The 21711-nt window shown below is 47.6% G+C and overlaps 1 protein-coding gene across 5 annotated transcripts in view; it reads right to left on the bottom strand.

The window, feature by feature from the left end:
- Positions 1-21711, bottom strand: part of WDFY4 (WDFY family member 4) — a 281403-nt gene that overhangs the window by 72881 nt on the left and 186811 nt on the right. For all 5 annotated transcript variants that reach the window (XM_059397992.1, XM_059397994.1, XM_059397995.1 and 2 more), the window contains exons 44-47: positions 14434-14582; positions 9413-9533; positions 6872-6957; positions 5137-5199 (exon numbers count right to left, since the gene is read on the bottom strand). In XM_059397992.1, the coding sequence (XP_059253975.1) occupies positions 5137-5199; positions 6872-6957; positions 9413-9533; positions 14434-14582 (419 nt within the window). The remainder of the gene's footprint in view (positions 1-5136; positions 5200-6871; positions 6958-9412; positions 9534-14433; positions 14583-21711) is intronic.

Here is a 21711-nt window from a genome sequence, read left to right as displayed (position 1 = left end):
CACCGGCCAGCCAGTATAAACTGCTGGCATCCCAAAGAAATGTCTGCACAGAAGTCAGTCCAAATGGTAGGGCCCTACTTTTTCAGAACATCAATATAGATTATATTCGGCAACGCTCTTTTTTCTCATCTTGTAAAAAGGGAACTGCCTTCTTTGGTACCCACTACCCTTTAGACAAGGACAAATTTGATATTCAGTGCCAAGAAAAAGTATTTTCCAGGAAAAAGAAAAGTTCACAAAACCCCCTATTTCCTGTTTTCTGTCACTGGAAAATGATATGACCCAGAACAATTTTATCTTTTTTACTTAGTTTCAGGACAGTTAGGTAACTAGATCACTCAGGTACCTGATCAGATCTATTTTCTTCTCCTTTAAAGGAATTTTGGGGGGCACCTGGGTGGCTCAGTGGTTAAAGCCTCTGCCTTTGGCTCAGGTCATGATCTCAGGGTCCTGGGATGGAGCCCCGCTCCCCCTCCCGCCCCCACCGCCTGCCTCTCTGCCTACTTGTGATCTTTGTCTGTCAAATAAATAAAACCTTTAAAAAAAAGAATTTGGGGGTCATTTTAAAATGATCGTTGTACCCTGCATTTAAGTTCACAGCTGTTTGCCACCCTCTGTGGAGGATGGAGAAGACTGTGAGTATACGGATACATTCTCAACCAGCTGACCTTCCCCGTCACTTCAACTGTACTTTCTATTCCTCTAGCCAGTCCTCCTCAGATCTCAGCCCCTGTCTGTGGGGCTTTCTGGCTGCCAGACACTTAGCTAGTGAAGTATCTAGCTGGCTTTCTATGAGAAACCCCTGGAGACTTGCAGAATCTTGCCTCCTATGAATATCTGATCAAGCTACCATGCTTTCATCAGAATGTTCTAGTCTTGTAGTCTTGTTCTATGGGAAGACATGGATGGATTACAGAACCCAGGTTCATCCAGGATGAACCCACTGGCCTTTCCTGGAATTCAGTTATGGAGACAGCCATTGTCTCCACGGGAATTCTAGGCAAAACTCTGGTACCCCCTTATAGGAGGGGATCATCTGCAGAGGGACCAAATCAGTTCTCAAAAGCTGGAAGTTGAAGATATAAAAACCTATAGCACAGGCCAAGACTTTTGGGCCAGTTGAAAGCTCTCAGAATGAAACTGCATACTTCTATCAAAGAAGAGAAACTCCTGTTTCCTAGAATGTCCTAAAAGAAGGTGGGTATTTTTCAAGACCCACCGTGTGGATTGGGCCTTGCCCTTAGTAATACAAATGGAAAATAATCAAGTTTGCTCTACGCATGGGGTAATGGCCAGCCAAGCCCCCTGAAGGCTGGGGGCCACTGTTGCCTTCCCTCTCTGAAACTCCTGAAGGTCCAGTGTGGCTGGTGGGAGAAGAGCTGGAGAGGAAGGATGTACGAGGTCCGAGAGCACAGAAGGCCACCTGTTTTTAATCAATTGGTCCATATACACCCTACAAATACAGCAGGTGATGCTAAAGCTAAGCAAAGAAATTACAGTATTTATTGAGCACCTACTGAGAGCCCAAATTGGTTTGATTTCAAAGTCCACTGCTTGTTGTTGCAACAGTCTCACCATGTCCCCAGCTGGTTGGGTAGTCCCAGAGCCTAGGACCAGTGCTCCCACTGGGACTTCCTCATTTTGTCAAAGCTCATCTTACATGAGCTTTGATAAGCCTTTCTCTGGTGTACTATGTGTTATTCCCAACTGACTCCAGAAATTTCCCCTTTTATATTTCCCAAGGGCCTCCATGGTTGGAGCTGTGCTAGGGCTGTGCCAGGCAGGCACAGAATGGCCCCAGAAGATCCTGCATCAATGGGCCCAGATAGCCATCGTGCAAAAAATAAATAAAATGTAAATGTAAAATAAAATGCCCAGGTATCTCACAGGGACAAGGTAGTACACAGGCTGGTGTCTAGAGTCATCCCTATGAATGAATGAGAAGTAATTTCTACATCTTTGATTCATCCCCGGGTCAGGAATTCTCCTGACACTTTGTGGTCATTTTTGTTAGCTCGTCTTATGTATTCTTCCCTCTGAAGCTCCCTTGTCTTCTCCCCCTCCATCTGGGACAGAATTTCAGAAGCTTACCTGTGCAGACATAAGTATGCATTGTCAGGGCAAGGCATCTTGAAGACTCTGAGAGCAACAGTATAGGAATGGACAGAGTGAGGCTCATAGCTGTGGGGCAGATGGATGCCCACTGAGTGACAGCACAGGCATCATTTATAAGAAAGAAGGGATCTGCAGAGACAAATGGGGTTCAGCAAAGTGGCATGTCAAAGTTGATGCAAAGAGAGAAAAATTCCAGGGAGAGAGGAAATAGTGTCCAGCTCATGAATTTGGTGGTACCTGGGAGAGCTCTCCACATGGAGTAGTGGCTGGCTATCTGCTTTTGTTGATCCCTCAGTATTCAGCCCTCTTATGATAACAGAGCCTTGATGATCTTGGGGAACCATGACCCTGTCAGTATGGTCTATGTTGTTGGGTGAGACTGATCCCACTTCTAGAAGGTGGGTGGGTGCATGACACTGATCTGGCCTACGAAAACTCCTGATAAGTTCTGGGATGGGCACTAACCTAACTTTGACAGATGAAAATCATTTTGGGGATTTTTCTGAAATTACTAGGATAGAGCATTCCTCCTGTGGTAGAATTCCCAAGTCATTGACTAGAGCTATTGGGGACATTGATGCCATTATGCTTGGACAGCCTGCCAAGAATGGAGTCAACTCAAAGGAAACCCTCGCTGGGAGGTGTACACCTACAGTGTGCTGGGGTTTATTGGGCCCAGAGATCCTAACATGCCTAGAGCCAGACCTTTGCTGGTCTTCAGGTATGTGAGGTGATGAATCTGCTTTTTTGCTTCATTTATATGAAGTGGCTTTACATACTTGAACTGAAATGTTGCAGAGAAATCCAAGTATGGACATTAAAGTTTACATGAAACATAAATAACATGAGGTCACCAGGGCTGATATGCACAATTGGAACTGTTGAACTACTGAAACACGTCCATTCCCACCTGTAAATGGTTACCCCTCTTCTAGCAGCCCAGTGCTGCCTGGGCCTCCTGAACCATCCCCTGGTATGCCCTGGACTTCCCACAATCTACCAACTAAAGGGTCATCTTCTGGCACAACAGGAAGCTTCTGCTGGCAGCTACTCCAACTGATCTTTGAAGGTCACTAATAACCCCCTGTTGAGAAATTTAATGGTCATTTCTTAGTTCCTCTCTTATTTGGCCTACCAATAATATCTGATCACCAACAAGGTTGACCATTCCCTCCTTGAACACTTGATTTGGCTTAAAGGACGTCTCCCACACCTGCAGTCTCTCCTATCTCCCTGGCTATAACATCTCCATTTCTCCAGCTGGCTCCTCTCCACGTCCTTAACTTCTAAAGGTTGGCATGTTCCAAGGCGCAATCCTTAGACCTCTTTTCCATGTGGACTCTTCCTCTTGGTGATCTTAGCCAGGTTCAAGGCCTTAAATACTCTTCCAAGTTTCTATCTCACTTGGACCTCTCCCTTAAACTCTACATGATACCTCTACCTTGATGTCAGGCATCTCAAAGTTACCATGTCCCAGACTGAGCTCCTGCTATCCACCACACCCTGAAGTAGTTCTTCCTGTAGTCTTTCCATCCTATTTTCTACTTGTTCAAGCCTAAATCCTTGGTCTTATCTTTAAGTGCTCTCTCTCTCTCTCTCTCACACACACACACACACACACCCCACACTTAATTTCCCAACAAATCCCAGCATACATGGCTTCAAAATGTGTCCATAAACAGAGCACATCATGCCGTCTTTGTGCCCCCGCAACCTCGATCCAAGCCATCACCATCTCTCAGCTGCATTATTGCCAAAGCCTCCTAAGTGGATTCCCACTTCTGCCTTTGACCTACTATACTTATTCTTGACAGAAGCTAGAGTGATTCTTTTATAAGTTAGGTCCCAGCATTCCTTCAATACTGCCCACTTATTCAGAGTAAAACCCAATAGTATCACCAGGAGCCCCGAGGCTTGCATGAATCAGCCCCTGCTCCCTCTCTCCCGTCTCTTCTCTGCACCTCAAGCACGCTGGCCTCAGCTGAGCCCACTGTGCTCCCCACCCCCACCCATGGCCTTTCCTTTGCTCTTCCCTCAGCCTGAAATGCTCTTCCCCCGGTGATCTGCAAGCTTGCTTCCCCACTTTGTTCACAGCTGAATCCAAATATTGCTTTCTGGGTGAGGGTTTCCCTTACCACCCTAAGATTTCAATTCATGCCTCTAACTACATTGTTTTTTTATACTGATTATCTAATATACTTTGTATTTCACTCATTGACATTGCCTCCTTCTACCTTCTTCAAGGAAATGCACACACAGTGAGGACAGGGAAGATGCTGGCCACTTGCTGCTCTGTCAAGCAGCAACCACCACAAGCAACACCTTATTGATAAATTGCCATGAATGACTTGGAGGTACCTGTTGCACAATCATTATAAAATATATATTTTTTTATTATAAATACTTTGAATCTCCTGGGGACACCCCTCTCAACATAAACTCCCAGAGAAAAAAACAGCCACCATCTCTTCTTCTCATTTCATTGCTAACTGAAATAAAAGCACTACCAATCCCAAATGAGCCATCCAGAGAACCAGGTACTTGTTAAAGGAGGCCGTAGGAGGAGGCTAGAAGCATGTCACTCTCTGGCAAGGTGCTCCATATCACAGATTCGTAAGTTAATATCTGACGCCCATTCCACCCACAAAAAAAGGACAGAGCTGGGACAGCTCCCAGCCCCTACCCAGGGTCCTGACACCAAGGCTGGGCCTGCGTGAACACCACACCAGGCAGCCTGCCCTGCCCACCAAGGACAGAGGGCTGCTTCTTGCATTTTGGTCTAAAAAAGTCATGGAGCCCATGGAATTTCAAGCTCCCTTTGTAGAGGTTTAATTGACAGAAGCAGCTCCAGGAAGAGGGTTGAGAGGATGGGGATGGGAGACAGCAAAACGAAGGGGAAGGTAGATAGATGTGCTCTTTGCATGACTTCTTCACCGTAGGATCAGACAAATGAAAGCAACTGAAGCAAGGCCAGTGCCATGTCCAGAGAGCATGGCTTGACACCTGCCTGTGTGCTCTTACCTTAGATTGAGGGGGTCCTCTGTGATGCCTTTCCCCTTCAAAGTGGGCTGGAAAGAGCAGAAGCTAAGCAAAAAGGAAAGGATCATCAGCAGCAGTCAAGAGTCTTCTACCACCAGGAGACATTTCTGGTGACAGTCCAGAGGGAGGGTACATACTTGCCCCCCCCCATACTTGCCCCCCTAATCTGTCCCCCAGGTCATGAACCCCAGACCGGGGTGTACCTCTGAGACATGCTGTCATTATATACTCCAGCCTTAATAAAATGGTAACAATAAAACAATCTGCATGTTGGCAGGCTGGGCCAGGCATTCGACAATTCTGTTGCCAATTTCAGCAACCACTGAAAATGCCACCTAATTTAAGGCTCCTTGAGGCAGGGTTAGGTATGGTTTGGCCAACATTCACTGCCTGAGCCAAGGATGTATAAAACTTCTAGGGGCACCTGGGTGGCTCAGTGGTTTAAGCCTCTGCTTATGTCTCGGGTCATGATCCCAGGGTCCCGAGATCGAGCCCTGCATCAGGGTCTCTGCTCAGCAGGAAGCCTGCTTCCCCTTCTCTCTCTGCCTCCTCTCTGCCTACTCGTGATCTCTTTCTCCCTGTCAAATAAATACATAAATAAGATCTTTAAAAAATAAAACATCTAGATTAACTGTGGAAAAACTGTGTTTAACACACAGAAATCACAGGGGGAAATGGACGTGAGGTTCCACATTGCCTGTGTACTTCTTCGGTTTGGTCTAAAATAGCACTTGAAGAAAGCTTTAGGAGGCCATATAACAGCCCTCCTTGGAAGCACCTCAGAGGACGGCCCATAGGCAATGGAGATGTGCCCAGAGCTGGGGCAACAGCCTCTCTGCGGGAGTCATCTTCACACTGGCCCTGCCCTTTGGTCCCAGCAGCTGGTCCTCGTGCCAGCTACTGGCCAGGGCCAGAAGGAAGGCAGGGCCAGAACTTCTGAGCTCAAAATGAGGGATGTCACAAATCACCTCAGAACTTCTAGCCCCAAGTGAAGCTGACCACCCCTTCTGTCCATCTGCCGCCTTCTGTGTTTTCTGTCTATGGCTAGGAACCTCCTTTTCTTTCTGGCCCTTCTAGATGCTCCACAAATCAGTCTGTCTATAACTTTAATAGTGCCAAAAAAAATAACCATTAGTCTCAAAACATTTAAACCCCAGCTTAAACTTCTTAGACTGGTTGATCTATTTGGAGAAAGAAGTTTAACTAAAACAGCAGGCTTCTCTCTTTAAGAAAAAAAGATGTTCCATGAAAAAGTAGGAAATCAGTTGTTTGGAATTCTTTCCAGTGAAATACGAAATTGGAGCAGCTAAAATTGGCAACTGGGATCAAAAAGAAAAATTAAGCCAGAAAAATTATTTGGAAAATTAAAAAAACAAAGCCAGAAGATTCTGGAAGGCCCATTAAACAGCCAGCTTCTTAAATGTGTTGTGTCTGCACATGTTCTTCCCTCTTTAGTCCTTACTGTCCTAAACTACTTTAGTCCGTGAAATGGAGCCTGTATCCCAGGATTTGGGGAAGGTACTTCTGCTGCTTTTTCTGTACTTGGTTCCATGGTTTAATAGCTCTGTAGGTCAGTAAGTCCTTCCTGTGTCTGACCTAAATCCTGCTTGCTGTGGGTTGCAAACAGTGCTCCTGAGAACAGAACAGAGCCATGTCTGCTCTGCTCTGCAATCAGTTCGTGATCAGTTTTCTTAGAGGAGGATTTTTAAACCCTTACCTTTTGAAGACCATATTCCGATCATTGTTGTGAAAGACAAGAAATTTGGAATATCCATTTTGGAAAAAGAGTTCCAGAGCGATGTCCTATAAAGAGAAACCTCTTTCAGTGCTGCTGAACTTGCCTGGAACAGAGGGGACACCAGGCCACAGAGTCTCTAACCAGGGGTCATTTGGTTCTCTGTGTCAGACAACCCTTCCTGGTTGGTTCTTCTAACCTCCTGGGTGACGGTGACGAAGGGAGTCCCCTCAGAATGAGTAGGAGGGCAGGGGGGCTCAGACTTCCTTCAACTGAACAGAAAGCAAGAGCCCCACTCCCAGGATAAGCCAGGAAGAGACAGGGAGGAAAGGGTCCAGCGATACCTTCAGACACTTTCACTTCCGGGTCACAAGTTTGGTTTCCTGAACCAGAGAGTCACCCTATCAGAAACATTAGGGGAACTGGCTGGGGGGGCATGTACAGCTCACAAGCTGGGCAGCGGACCCACAGACCTGCAGGCACAGGGTGCTTTGCCCAGCTCATTTTGCGAGTCAATCTGTTGTGGTCTTATTGACCTAGCAAGGGTATTTGGTTAATGTCAAAATGAACTCTACACTCTCTTTTTCCTTTCTCTCCTCCCTCCCTGTCTCCCTTCCTTTTATTCCAAGCTGTGTAAATAGCATATTTGGAACAGCCACAGAGAGAGCCTGCATGGAGAATGACGCTCGGAGATGAGATGGGGTCCGGGAGAGAATTCCCAGGGCTGGAGGCAGGGGTGAGGCCTGAGCACAGAGGCCCAGGGGCGTTGCTACATCAGAGTCACCCGCTTCCGCCTGGCTGGAAGGGAGCTTTCAAAGTCCTGTTCACCAAACTCCTGAGCAGAGGAAAGTGTCTGTGATGATAATGCAACCCCCTCCGGCTGGGGGTGCACATAGGAGCTTCGGGTATTTTCTGCAACTAGAAATCTAAGCACTGTGCAAAACAGATGATCAAGGCAGACGTAACGGCTTCTCCTGGCAACCCTGAGTCGCCAAGATCTGACTTTCTCCTGAGAGAACCTAAGAGAAATGGGGGTCTTGCTCACAAAGCTCTTCCTGCCCCCAAATCCCACACCCAGTGCTCACACACCCTCCCATTTCTCCCTTCCACTAATGTCAGGCCAATAACCAAACATCTGGAAACCATCACTGTTTACTGAGGGGCACTAGGGGGAAGAAACTCATTTGCTGATACCTATGTATTACTATATATAACCTATAAGGTAGGCATAGTCATAAAATAATAATTTTGAGTATTTAGAAGTGCCAAAACATGTGCTGAGCGCTATCCATGTAATGCTGGAAGACTCAAGACGTTGTTGCTACGGTCAGGGCGAGGCCCATGCTGGCCACACTACCCAGAACCCTCGGGGCAGAGCTTCCTCCAGCGGTCCCCTTCTCACTCACTGTTCTTACAAAAATGCTCACTAAGGTCAGGCAGGATGAGAACCAACACTCTGTGGACAAAATCAGTGGAGAGGGAGGAAGAGGGCTGGTTGGACTCCAGCAGCTTGTGGATCCTTTCTAGAATAAGCCTGCCTAAAAGGCCTTCCTGAGCTTCAGTGTCAGAAAATTATAAGGAGGCCCCCCAGGAGGAGGAGGATTCCATGATGAATTATAGATCCAAAGACATTTACCAAAAAAACACTCTTATGGCCAGGTTGATTAGGGCCAAACCCTGTCCCCCTGTTGGCCTTAGCAGAGCAGAGACCTTACAGAAAGGGTAGAAGAGAGCTTGGGGCCCATCCCCACTCCAAGCGTGGTCTCTCATCTCTTCCTCTGCCTGTGCCTGGGAGGCCTCTGGACACACACGCAGCTTCATTACCAGTCAGGCTGGGCTGGGGGAGGCCAGGGGTGTCTGAGGCCAGCAGGGGCTCCTCCCCTTGCAACTCAAGTGAGAAGCCTCCGATTGTGCCTAGCTGGTGGCAGATCCTTGCCTCTGAAGAATGGGCTCCTCTAGCCCCTAGTGAGCCCTTGGAGGCACTGGGTGAAGCCCTGGGAGCCTGGTTGGAGGGGACAGTTAGGAGATCTCTAAACCACTTGGCCCAAGAAATGCCCAGGTGTTTGGAGTTTGGGTTTGGCCATGGGTAGGGCAAAGGACAGGGGCGGAGGTCAATGGAGGTGGTCCGCACCCTGAGACAGGTAGGCTGACCCTGGACTCTCTAGTTATCCGCTCTGCCATGAGGCTGTGGAGGTGCCCTGTCCTGTATTCTAGAATCTCCAAGGCCACTCTGGAGCACATCAAGGGGAAAATAAAGCAAAGAGTCTGGGTTCTAAATGATGCAGCAAGAGAGAGAAGGTTCCAGCAGCCAAATAGCAGGGAGCTGTGAAGCAGGGAGTGAGTACAGCAGACATTAAAACCTGCCAACCAGGACATCAGGCCACATTCGCACACCTGGGCTCTACACAGGTGTAAAAGGGGTCACAGAGTTTGTCCCTCACAGTCTGATGGGGCCTCACTGGCACCTGGACCACCCATGCCATGAGAAGCTGGTGCCCCTCCTGACCCCTCCCCAGGGTGTACCTGCAGCAGGAAGCGAGCCTGCCGGAGCTCCCGGAGATCCCCGTAGCTGTGACTCTGGCATGAGTAATGGTCGGAGGACCTGTCTTTGCTGCACATGTTGAAGATGAATGGATCACTGATGCTGGAAAGGAAACAGGATAAGCAGTGAGAGGGCATGTGGAGGGCTTGTTCCCCTCCTGCCCCACAGCCCCACCGTGGTTCTGGAGACACCGTGGGTGGAGAGCTGCCATCACTGCCAGCTAGGGGGGCCAGCCCTGCGGGCCCCTTGCCTCTGTCAGCCTACCCCGGAGCAGGTGCCGCATAGTATCATCAGACGTGGGGAAAGCCTCCAAGGCAGACAGTGGCACAAGGTGGGGCATGAGTGTAAGAAGTTTCTCTGGGCACATGGGTCACACATGGGTCAAAGAGGGGAAAGAGTAAAAGACCCCATTACACATGGAGAAATGTCAGGCCAGAAGGCAAGGACAGAAAGATGAAGAGCCTCCCTAAAAAGCCTGTGTTCAGGGTGGCTTCAGCAGTGTGGGGCCTGGGGTGGCCCAGCCACCCCTGAGCCCCAGAGACATGTGCACTGGGCTGAAGGACACTGGCCACAGCATCGGCTGTGGCCCCCACAGCACTGGCCCCGAGCCAGGAGCTCTCTCAGAGGGCAGAATGACTCCCCCTGGGAAGAAAGGGAGAGGGGAGAAAGGGAGCATCATGAACTGGGCTCAGATTCACCCCAAAGAGGACAGTTCGTGCACTGGGAGTAATGGAATCACCTTTAGGGAACCAGATCAAGCTTTTCACCACCCATGAGCGGGGACTTAACAAGACTGATTTCAGTTACAGACTTGCTTCAGAGTGATGTAGCAAATTTAAATTGTACATGGCTGCAAAAGCTCGGATCAAATGCCCTTTCAGGACTTGAGAACTGGAGACCCTCCCCCACTGCCACACTGGGTCACCTCAGCCTCAAGAAGCCTGCATATCAACCACAGATCCAAGGAGCCAAGAGCCGGGAGAGCCCCTGTGCCCGCACAAGGTAGCAGGAACAGGCAAGAAGCTGGCATCCTGTCTCCTCCCCACCCCAGTTCCAAGGGGGCCTTCCTCACCCGGCCTGCAGAACTGGCCACTAGACATGGGACATGACATGGTGACAGAGACATGGGTCTGTCACCCAGGTCAGCGAAGAGAAGAAGTGACTTTTCCAAGGTCATGTGGAACTGGATTCAAACCCGGGTCCTCAGACTCTAAAATCCAAGCTCATTCACTAACACCTTTTCTCCTCTGAGGCAGAAAGGCCTGCTGGCTTTTACAGAGCTCTCCCAGTGAGCTCCCTCCTGTCAGCAGACTCTCTGCTGACTGATCCCATGACCCAACATTCAGAGACACTGGTGACATGAGGAAGAATTTTCTGGAAAATGCTTTTAGGCAGGAGCTTTTAGGAGGAAATGCATTCATTTTTCTCCTACTTGCAGGGATGGAATAACCATACTGGGCAGGAATGCTCAGAGAGACCCAAATGCTCAGGAAGATAAAACTGTAAAAAACATTATTAAGTTCACTGATGTAAGTCCAAAGTGGAGTTCTGTCTTAATGTAGCATTAGTCGGACACAGCTGTGACTGGGTCTCTTGGCCAACGCTGTATTCAATGTGTTCTGCACATTAAGTCAGAATTCAAGCACCTAAGGTCAATGAACAGAAAGGAGAAACTGATTTATATTCTTCTTTAGGTAGAGCTGTGGCTATAGGATGGTGCGAACAGCTCTTTTACTTGATGGCTCTCATGACATATGCAAGTCTCTCAGAGTGGGCATAGTATAATTTTTAATATTCTTACCTAGGGAAACCACATTAAACTAAGTGATAATCATATTGGTTGACCTGGTCTTTGAGAGTCAAAGTGGGGATATCAGATTAAAATATTTAAAATTATTTCTGAGGTTATCCAATTGTTGTCAGAATTTATACCTGTAATTTTAATCCAGAATCAGCCACTAGATCACAAACTTTTTACCAGACTCAGCCCACACCTGATTTACCTCTTTGTGTCTATGGAGTCTACCACAGTGCCTGGCACAGTACAGATGTCCAGTCAGGATTTATTGAATCAAATTAAATGGAGCAATGATGCTTCAGAACTGCTGACTGATGTGGAGAAAATATCTGATTATAAGCACCCTATCACAAAATACCAGCTAGATGGCTTGGATTCCCACAAAATGAATCCAATTTTGTATCATGTGAGCTTGCTTGACACTATTTTGGATAGAGTAGTGTCCTCCAAGAAGGATTTGTTGAAGTCCTAAACCCCCAGTACATCAGAATGTGACTTTTTTTTTTTTTTTTTTTTTTTTTTTTTAAGAAATAGGGTACTTGGTTCTAATGCAATAGGACTGGCATCCTTAAATAAAAAGGAAATTTGGACATAGACACACCCCCAGGGGGAAGATCTTGTGAAGACACACAGAGAGAAGGTGGCCATGACTGGAGTGATGGATCTGCAAGGCATGAAAGGCTGAGGGCTACAGGGACACACCAGAGGCTAGAAGGAGCCGGGAAGGATCTTCCCCTAGAGCTGTGGAGAGACCACGGCCCTGCCAACACCTTGATTTTGGACTTTAGTCTCCCAAACTGGGAGAAAATAAATTTGTTTTTTTTCTTCAGCCACTCAGGTTTTGGCACTTTGTTATCCAGCCTTAGGAAACAAGTATAGTCATTCTATTCAAGCAACAGGCGATCTTACTGAAGGCAAAATAAACCTTCTGGAAAAGTTCATACTTTCTGAGGAAAGTTCCAAGCACACAAGTGCAATCAATGCTGGAGGATTGCACTGTTCCTGAGTTCTATTTGGGATATTTTTATGGTGCATCAGAGAGCCTCTTTCAAGGTCTAGTGCTCAACTCTACTCAATTTGATGGCAGTCTTTTAGAGAGACATTTCAGGGTTGCGTTAGCTTTATTTTTAACTGGCTTATTTATGTATCTTCCTTAGTCTCCGTGGTCAAAATAAGACTTAATCCTCATTGATCTGACATGATCTAATAGCCAGTCTCTGAGAACCACATCTCCATGAGAGCTGGCAGTTTCTTAGGGCAGCAGACAAGACCTCAGCTAGAAAGCACTGTCTGATTAACAAATACTTCTCTGAGGACCGGTGACTAAAATCACCTAAGCAATTCCCAAATGACACTCCAGGGTAGTCATTTGTTCTCACTTTACCCCTACTCACTTTCCAGAGAAGCACATTTCCACACATGGGAGGTCTCCTTTGTCACTGCAAATCAAGTGGGTCCATACAGCCTGACAACAGGGCTTCGAGTAAAAGTGCAGAGATAGTCAGTTTGATCAGGATTAGATGCTCCTCATAAACACAATTTACCTAATCAATAAGATCTTATCTAACACTAACTCAATTTAAACCAGAGGTGGAGAGTGAAGCAATGGATTCTATAAGTCATTACACGGGCATTCCATGCACAGAGGTAAGAGTAGAAAGCTTTCATCGGCTCTCAGAAAGGCAAGTCTGCAGACCCATTGTCCATATTGATCAGTATCAATAAAACATGAGCAATAAGATGGGATGCACATGCCAAGTATTAATTAGGCTCCTCCTGCCTTGGAAGAGCACAGAAGACCCACAGCAATGGGTGAATATTTGGTATGAATAAAAGATGGACATTAGCATGGAAAAAAAAAAAGGCCAAGCATTTTAGAGCAAATCTTAATCAAGGGAGAGTGAGCTGACATACTCTTCTTCTGCACTTCTTAAATTCTTGCTTCCTGCCAAAGGCTGGAAGTGATATGACAACAAGGCATTGAAATTCTTAGTTATTGGCAGGTTAGAAGTTACAGTGGTTCTCAAAATGGGGTCCCCAAAATGTGGTCCCAGACCAGTAGCATCAGCGACAGCTGAGAACTTGTTAAAATTTCTGGCCCTACAATGAACCCACTAAACTAGCAATGGAGATGAAGGTGAGTCCCAGAAGTCTCTTTTAACTAGCCCTCAAGGTGACTTGATATTAGTTTGAGGGCCACTGGGTTAAGAGGTTCTCTTGTCATCATGTGAACCTTTGCTAGTCAGAAAAATCAAGATGATCCAGGAAGCATATGACCTGACCACTGAAGTCCTAGCAAAGGTGTGAACACAGTCACTTGGATTTTGGGTGGTTGTATTTTATAAACACAAGAAGATTAATCAGTGAGAGCTACCTGAACCCAATAGAACAATTACACTTGGGTATTGGGGAGGGCACATATTGCATGAAGCACTGGGTGTGGTGCAAAAATAATGAATACTGTTACACTGAAAAAAAATATATATATATAAGAAGAACCTCTGGCGGGGGAAAAAAAAAGAAGGAAGAAGAAGAAGAAGAAGAAGAAGAAGAACCTCTGAATTTCCTGCCAAAGACTTCTGGTACTAATTGGTGTAAAAAAAATGACTCTTTGAATTTCTACCCAAATCTCATCCATCCCTCCAAACCCAGATCTCAGCCCATGTCTTCCAGGGGCTCTCGCTCAGGACACTAGCCTCATTTCATCAACTGTGAGCCCAGAAGAGTCCTCCCATGACATATATTCTGTCCCATGAAAACAGTGCGCTCCAAAGTCTTTCCAAAAGCACCTGCTTGTGCTGCCATGTGCCCTCATGTGCCTCATTCAGCATGAGGGGAAGAGTGTGGTGTGCTTCCTGCAGCGTAGCCAGTCAGCAAGCTGCTGAATGAAGAAGCTGGTGGAACTGGCTCCAGTTACCCAAACCACCTAAGAACAGAGCCCCCTTGCCTTGTATCCCCCTCATGCATTCTGTGTCTCATGAAGCATGAGGAGCTGCCTCCTTGTTACCCATGCCGGATTTTAGCTTTGGGAAACCACGGTTAGGGATGCCCATGTCTTAGGGTTCTTCTGCTTTTTCTCATGGTTCAGTTTCAGGCCCAAAGCGAAGCCCGCAATAACACCAAGGTGGGAGGGGTAGGAGTAGCAGTGGCCGTGAAGGAAGTCGAGGCTCTGCAAAGAGTCTGCGGGAGAAGTTGGGAACTCACTTGGATAAGCAGTGGCGCGTACAGTAGACATCCCCCACGGGAGAGAGTGTGAAGTTCTCGCAGATGTAGAAGTGCTGGTGGCCGAAGAGGAGGACCCCTTCAGAGACCAGATGGCCCTGCACGATCACCAGGGAGTACTTCTGTGTCACCTGGAGGGAGATAGTGCCAGAGTCAGTCTGTGTGCATGTGAAGCACACCCATCATTCCTACAGAGGGCATGAGGGTAGCGAGCAGGCGCCCACTGAGGGTCTGGAGGTGAGAGCAGCTCCTTGTTCGAGGGACGGAGCCACTGCCTGAAAGCTGCCCTGTTCATCGCAGTCTCAGTGGCCCTTCTCCATCAAAACCACGGTCTTGTTATTTGAATTACCCACGGCCACCCCCACCCTACCAAAACACGTGGGTTGAGCGTTTATGGCTGTACTGAGCACACTGACCATCGTCCTGTCACTTTAAACCCCTCCACAACCAAGAAAACTTCTGTAGTTAACAGCAGGGAGTGTTTTCAGGGTACCAGGCATCCCTCCGTGACACAGGTGATGGAGCTTGTTGGAAGGCTAGCTAAGAGGCTGCACCAGGACTGGAACATGCCTGTCCAGAACCACAAGTGTAAAACTGGCCCTGCTGCCTCTGCAAGGCCATGGCTAGTCCAGATGTACACAAAGGAGGCATGTGCTCCCCCAGATCCCTCCTTTCAGACTCAAGCTCATTCTCTCAGTGGCTGGAAATTGTGGCAGCTCTCCACAATCACCGGTGCTAATGAGAAAGCCCAGCTGCAGGGCACGCGCCCTTCCTAGTGTCAGTCTCTACCCAACAACTGGTGCCTGCAGGTAAGAAGAGTCACCCTGTGCCCCAGTCCCACCCCACACCTCCAGCTCTCATGGCATCACCTGAGGCATCAGAGTTGCACTTCTCCCTCTGCACGACCCTGTGACTGTCACTCCCAGGGAATGTCCCTCGTGCACATCTCTGGCCCATAGCTGGCTTCCCAGGGAGCCTGACCTGTGTCTTGGTATGACCTGGATTTCTGCATGAAGTAAGGACTCAGTGGTTGTTTACACGGAATAAATCCCTGAACAAGTGAGGGAATCAATGAATTCTAGATGGACCCGAAACGAACTAAGAGTAAGGCCAAGGCCAACATTTTCTCCGGGTAATTCTGTGCTAATTCCAGTTACTCAAAAGAGGAACTGATTTTTTTTTTTTTAAGATTTTTATTTATTTATTTGACAGATAGAGATCACAAGTAGGCAAAGAGACAGGCAGAGAGAGGAGGAAGCAGGCTCCCTGCTGAGCAGAGCCCAATGCGGGGCTCGATCCCAGGACCCTGGGATCACGACCTGAGCCCAAGGCAGAGGTTTTAACCCACTGAGCCACCCAGGCGCCCGAGGAACTGATTTTTTTGTTTGTTTGTTTACTATCTAACATACAACCACTATAAACATTTTACACATGCTAACCAATATAATTCTTACAATCAGGGATGGGAGGTTTTACTATTGGGGAGGAAAAGAAAAAAAGTCACAGAGATAAGAATCTTACCAAAGATCAGTCACCTAGTAAGTGGCAGAGCCTGTAATTAAAGCTAAGCCCCCTGCTCACTGTTGGGAACAATACTGGGACTACACTGATGGAATCTGGAAAGCAGGCCTTGAATGCCAGTTTTCCAACTGGTGCATCTAATGGAATCGGTTGTCAGGGCCAAGGCCGGAAAGTGAAGATGTGCCAAGGGTTTTTTGTTCCAAGATAAGCATTGCCCACAGTCATCTCTGAACTATTTTTCCTAAGCGGGGACTAGCCAAGAGCCGCAGTACCTAAAACCCAATCCTCCTGAAGGCAGCTGGTTCCCCTGGCCTCTCCTGCACCCACTTTGTCAGAGGAGCTAGCCCTCGTGCCCCCCGCAGAGCCAGAGTTCCCCGTGGACTCATTTCCAAATTTGTTCATTCATCCAGACAGTCATCTTTTCAAAAGTTTGCACTCAGCTCCTACTACATGCCAGGCCCTGAGCTGGGCTTCAGAGATAGAGGGATGGACCAGATAAACAAGAACCTTACCCTCATGGGGCTTAAAACCCAGGGGGGAAGACAGATAGTAAGGATGCATGTCAGCCAATAAACTATAGCCAACTGTGATATGTGCTGAGAGAGGAAAACTAGGGTGATCATAGTAAGGAAGAGAGAAGCTTAGAAGGGACAATATTTTAGACAAACTCTAAGACATGATGGATGGAAATGGGGCAGCCATGGAAAACTCAGAGAGCCCTTGAGGAGAAAAGAGCATTCAATACAGAGCTTAGAGGCAGGAAAGGCAGATCTGGGGAGCAGAAAACAGGTCACAGTAGCGGAGATGGAGTTGAGAAGTAGACATGCTTAGATCCGGGGATGGGGATGCTTGGGGTGTCTTGGTGAGGTCAGCGGACTCTATGCTCATTGCAACAGGAAGCTATGGGAGGGGTCGTTTCTGAAAGGGGACCCTGGCTGCTGGATGCAGAGTAGATCAGAAAGAGCCAAGAGTGGAGGGAAGGTGATCAGTCATGTGGCTATTTCTGCGGTCCCCTGGAAGAAAGACGGCTTGGGGTGTGGAGGTACTCTGCGACAAGCGGGAGGAAGGAGAAAGTAGGGGACCTAAGCAAGAAGGAGTGGAATGAACAAGAGCTGTACCAGACACCTGCAGAACCGGTGATACCAATAATAACAGGAATGACTGAGGACGCATGTCTACTTTGGGAGTTAGGCATTTGAGTGGAGCCCTCCTGCTTCCCCGAAAGCCTTCTCCAGAGACAAGCACCATCACCACTTTATTGTATTGAAGGAGAGCAGATGAGCGCCCCCCCCCCAAATATGCCACTTTGCCATGACTATTTTGAGTCAAAGACATTCAAAAAACATCAGGTACAGGAAGGGCACTCTGGTTTACCACCCCCCTTTTTTATTTTATTTTATTTTATTTTATTTTATTTTATTTTATTTTATTTTATTTTATTTTTTGGGGGGTGGAAGCAAGATATAAAACTCCCAGGTGAAAAATGTTCTCCTTCTATTAGGAGGAAAAGAACATTCTCAGCACCCGAGACAGAGAGGTCAGACCTAGAGAAAATTGTACAAATAAACCCAGTTGGGCGAACCTCCCTTCAGCCTCCCTGTACACTTTGGGTACTTTTTCACAATGACTACACTTTGTTCAACTTAAGGCCTTAGGCCCAACCCCTTTGGGTTCTTCATTTTCCTGTGAAGAAAGACTCCCACATACCTATAAAGGTAAAATCTGTATGATCCTGTCGGTCTGTCTTCTGTCAGCTTAATTCTCCAGCCTAGCTGGAGAGTCTGAGGGTGGGGAAAAGTTGGACAGCTCCTACAATGTATCCACTATCCACACAAAGAGATTCGGATGTTTATGTGCCCTTTCTGTTTTATACTTACAGCGTATCCATATGCTCACTGTTCTGTATCTCGTTTTTTCCTTTAAATGGCCCACCTTGAAGGTCCTTCCAAATCCTTTCTTAGAGAGTGGACTCACTCTTATTAATAGGTACAGAGTATTTCTTTGCAAAGATGTACTAGACTTATTTGTCCAATTCCCCTATGGATTCAGGCTGTTTTCAAATGTCTGGACATTACAGGCGATGCTGCAGTGGGCATCCCTGGACATAGGTCACATGGAACACGCAGGATGGTGGGTTGAAGGATATATTCTTAGAAGTGGGACTGCAGATCAAGGCTGTGGGTATTTTAAATTTTCCTCGGTTGCTGGACTGCTTCTCTGTAAGGTGGCACCAACTTACAATCCCACCAGCACCATCAGGAGGCAGTGATATCAGCCTGTTAAAACTTTTCCTCTTATCCCTTTGTACGGAGGAGACCTCATCCTCAAGGTCACATAGCGGGGCAGAGACAGCCCCGGCACCAGCCCCAGCCTGTGTACCTCCAAGCCCCCCTTCCCTGCGAAGTCCCACCTTCACCCACCTTCTGTGGTGCCCACAGCGAGGGCTGGAGCACGTTCCTATGAGCCCCTGGTGTTTTCCTTTGGGGAGAATTAAGTAACAACCAGAATAAACCAAACCACGAGAAAAATGTCTGATGAGAGCTGGGTTAATAGCTTAAGAATTGATTCTGCTGGAAAAGAATGGCATTTTAAAAACTAAAAAATGAACCTCAGTGAACTCTTACCTGCTCTTCCATTTAAATTAGCCCTGGGAGGGCTGCCTCCCAAGTTTACTCATGGTTAAGAATTCCCTCATGCCGTGATTCTATTGATCACTTTAAAAAGAGGATCTTCTGCTTCAGAAGTAGAATTGTTCTGAGGTCGGCTAGATGATGTATCATCACTTCTGGCAGGTGGATCACGAAGAAGTACGTGGCCACACCTGGCCCCATGCATGATAAGGAACAGGTTGGCTGGGAATCCCGAAATCCCAGAGCTGAAGCTACAGGGGCAACAATTGGCTGGGACATCCCATGGCAGCTCCTTGCCAGCATGTTCTCCTACAGTCAGGCTTTAGTGTGCACATCTGCAAAAGGGGAAGGTCGGCTGGAGGCCCTCTGAAGTTCTTCCAGCATTATTAGTCTGCAAGTCAGTGTAATGCCCTAATTCAATGAGCAGAGAAAGTGAGATGCAGAGCCATCCAATGAGATACCCAGAACAGAGCTGCCGTGTACACTGTATTCTTCTGCTTGCCTACACCCTGCTCTCGATGCATTCTGTTCTACTGGCATATGGAATAAGTATTTTAATTTTTCAAAAATGTACCAATTGCCATGAGAAAGTTAAGTATAATAAGGAGAGAGACTATATACATTCCATTTATGTTGGCTACCTGTGAACTCTGGCATCTTGATCACTTTTAAATGGAGCATTTGGTCATGTTAGTGATCAAAAAATGTATCATGAAACAATAACGAGATACTATTTTTATATAAATTAGGCAAATCTGAGAAGACATAGAATGCATGGGTCTGTTAAAGCAGCTCGTCTTTGCAGGCAGAGACAAGGAGCAGGGATGCCCCCTGCTTGTCTGCACGTGCCACTTCCGCCGACAAGCCTGCAAACGGCTGAGCCTCTCAGCCTCCCACTGCCGGCTCAGACCAGAGCAGATGGAAAGGACGGAAATGGCATCAGCGTAAGGGAAACATACTGAGGACTGTTCAAAACACAGAGTCCAGGGAAGTTGCCTTTACTAAGGATTGCTCATTGGTGGCTGACTGAAACCATAGCACATTTCTAGCTAGAGTAGCTCTGGAAATTATAAAACCTGGACTTGGAGATCTTGGGCACTTATTCCAAGAGAATGAATGAGAATCACCTGGGCAGCTTGCTAAAGTTCATATTCCCAGGCCACATTCCCAGATATTCTGGGGCAGCAGGTACAGAGTAGGACCTGGAATCTGCATTTTTAATAAGCAGCCTGGATGATTCCGATGTGGGTCTCGAATACCATACTTCGAGAAACTGACTCTGGACACCAGCGAGATTATGAAAGATGAGATCTCGTCTCCCATCAGCATATTACCCATAACTCATTCATTCGTTTGTGCATCCCTTTACCAGATCCGCACTGAATATTCAGTGTGTGTCCCATGCACCATTAGGCGCAGAGGCAGACAAGACACACTTTGACCATGCTCATGGTCTAACAGGAGAGAAAGTATCAACTGTCCCAGCATGGTGTGGTTGGGGGGCGGGGTACAAGCACTCAGGACACAAAGGGGGCTGTCTGGCCCACACGGGGGTGAGAGAGGGGGCAGGGCTGACATCATAGAAGTGGTCCCCAAGGAGGCGTCCCCAGGGTTGGAACTAGGAGCAAAGAGGATAAAACCCGGGAGAAGCATTCCAAGATACAAAGTCTTAAACTGGGTGGACATGTCTGTACATGTTTGCAAGTAGTTGTATACAATTAGAGTCAGAAGTCAGGTGTGAGAGTGTGTGTGTGTGTGTGTGTGTGTGTGTGTGTGTGTGTATACACATAAGGGTCAGGGAGACAAGCCTAAGGAAGTGCAGGGTCAGCTTGGGAGTGGCCTGGAGCACAAAGGATGCCAAATAGAGTCACTGAAGGTGTTAAGTAGGGACATACACAGTCTGCATCTTCGAAAGTCAGTCCTGGCCGTTCACCTCCACGGAAAATTACCATCTACACAGGTTAACACACTTCTTCACTTTCCAGAAATGGCCTCATCTTAAAATACCTGGGAAGAGCTTGATGCTGCTCTCTGCTGTCCAGAGCAAAAATAACTCCCTTTGACCTGATTCCTTGCAAGCAGCCTCAAGCTAATATGATACACTGAGTTTGTATAAAAACTAATTTTAGTTTTTCATGTACTTAAAGAGAGTAGCAACAGTGAAATCAACTGTCACTTGAGTTCTGACTCTGGACTGGACTCTGGAAGCCCATTTTGCCAAGGGGAGACTCGGCTTTAAGAGCAGCTTGGGTGGTGGGGTGCAGAGGATCGCCCCCCAACAGCATAGGGGTTGACTCAGGCCCACAATTAACATGCACTGAATATACTGCTTCTCATGTCAGATGGAGCTATTTGCAGAAAAATGTGTTTGGGGTTCTGGGGATTATTAATCAATGACGCAAAGATAGCGCAGAATAATTACTGTCCCAGGTATTGCTGGGGGGCGATCAGCACTCCCACACGGCATGAAGACATGAGTTAAGTGGCTGTCACTCAGGAGCCTCAGGCTTTCCCGCTTCTCCCTGGGGCCTCTGGTGGGGACAGACCCCCCACTCAGAAGCCTGGAAAGAGGTTACAACCTCTGTTCTGGCAAAGCGCTTGCAGTGGTGGTGGGGGAGGAGAAACCAGGGGCCTGTCGTGGGCTGTCTAGCGTACGTGACGGCTGGTCGGCAGCAGGTTCTGGGAGCATGGCTGCACATCCACCCCGCACTCCTGTCGTGGCTGGGCTTCTCTGAGAAATTCAGAAAAAGCACAGACCCTGAAGGTCTAATGGAGATGTATGAATTGGGGGAATCTCCCGCTTACAACCAGTGCTGGCTACAAAATGTCTCCATGCAGGCAGAATGTGCCAGCCCGAGAAAGACAGAAAATACCACCACCACCATCCCCCCAACTTTCCAAATATACACACCCACCCGCCAGGGGCAAACTTCCTCTGTTTTTGTTGAACATGTTCATGGGTCAAGTGTCAATACAACAATCCCTCCTTCCCCAAGGACAATTCCTGTCCTTGACAATCAGGAAAGTACACGGGAGATGAAGGCCACAGTGGACCAGGGGTGAGGGCATAAGCGGGCGGGTGGGCTGGTGCACGCTTGGCACACCATGT

The sequence above is a fragment of the Mustela nigripes genome, chromosome 4 (assembly GCF_022355385.1).
Source record: "Mustela nigripes isolate SB6536 chromosome 4, MUSNIG.SB6536, whole genome shotgun sequence".
NCBI lineage: Eukaryota > Metazoa > Chordata > Mammalia > Carnivora > Mustelidae > Mustela > Mustela nigripes.
Note: the sequence above shows the minus strand (reverse complement) of the source record. Positions and strands in the feature narration are given on the sequence as shown.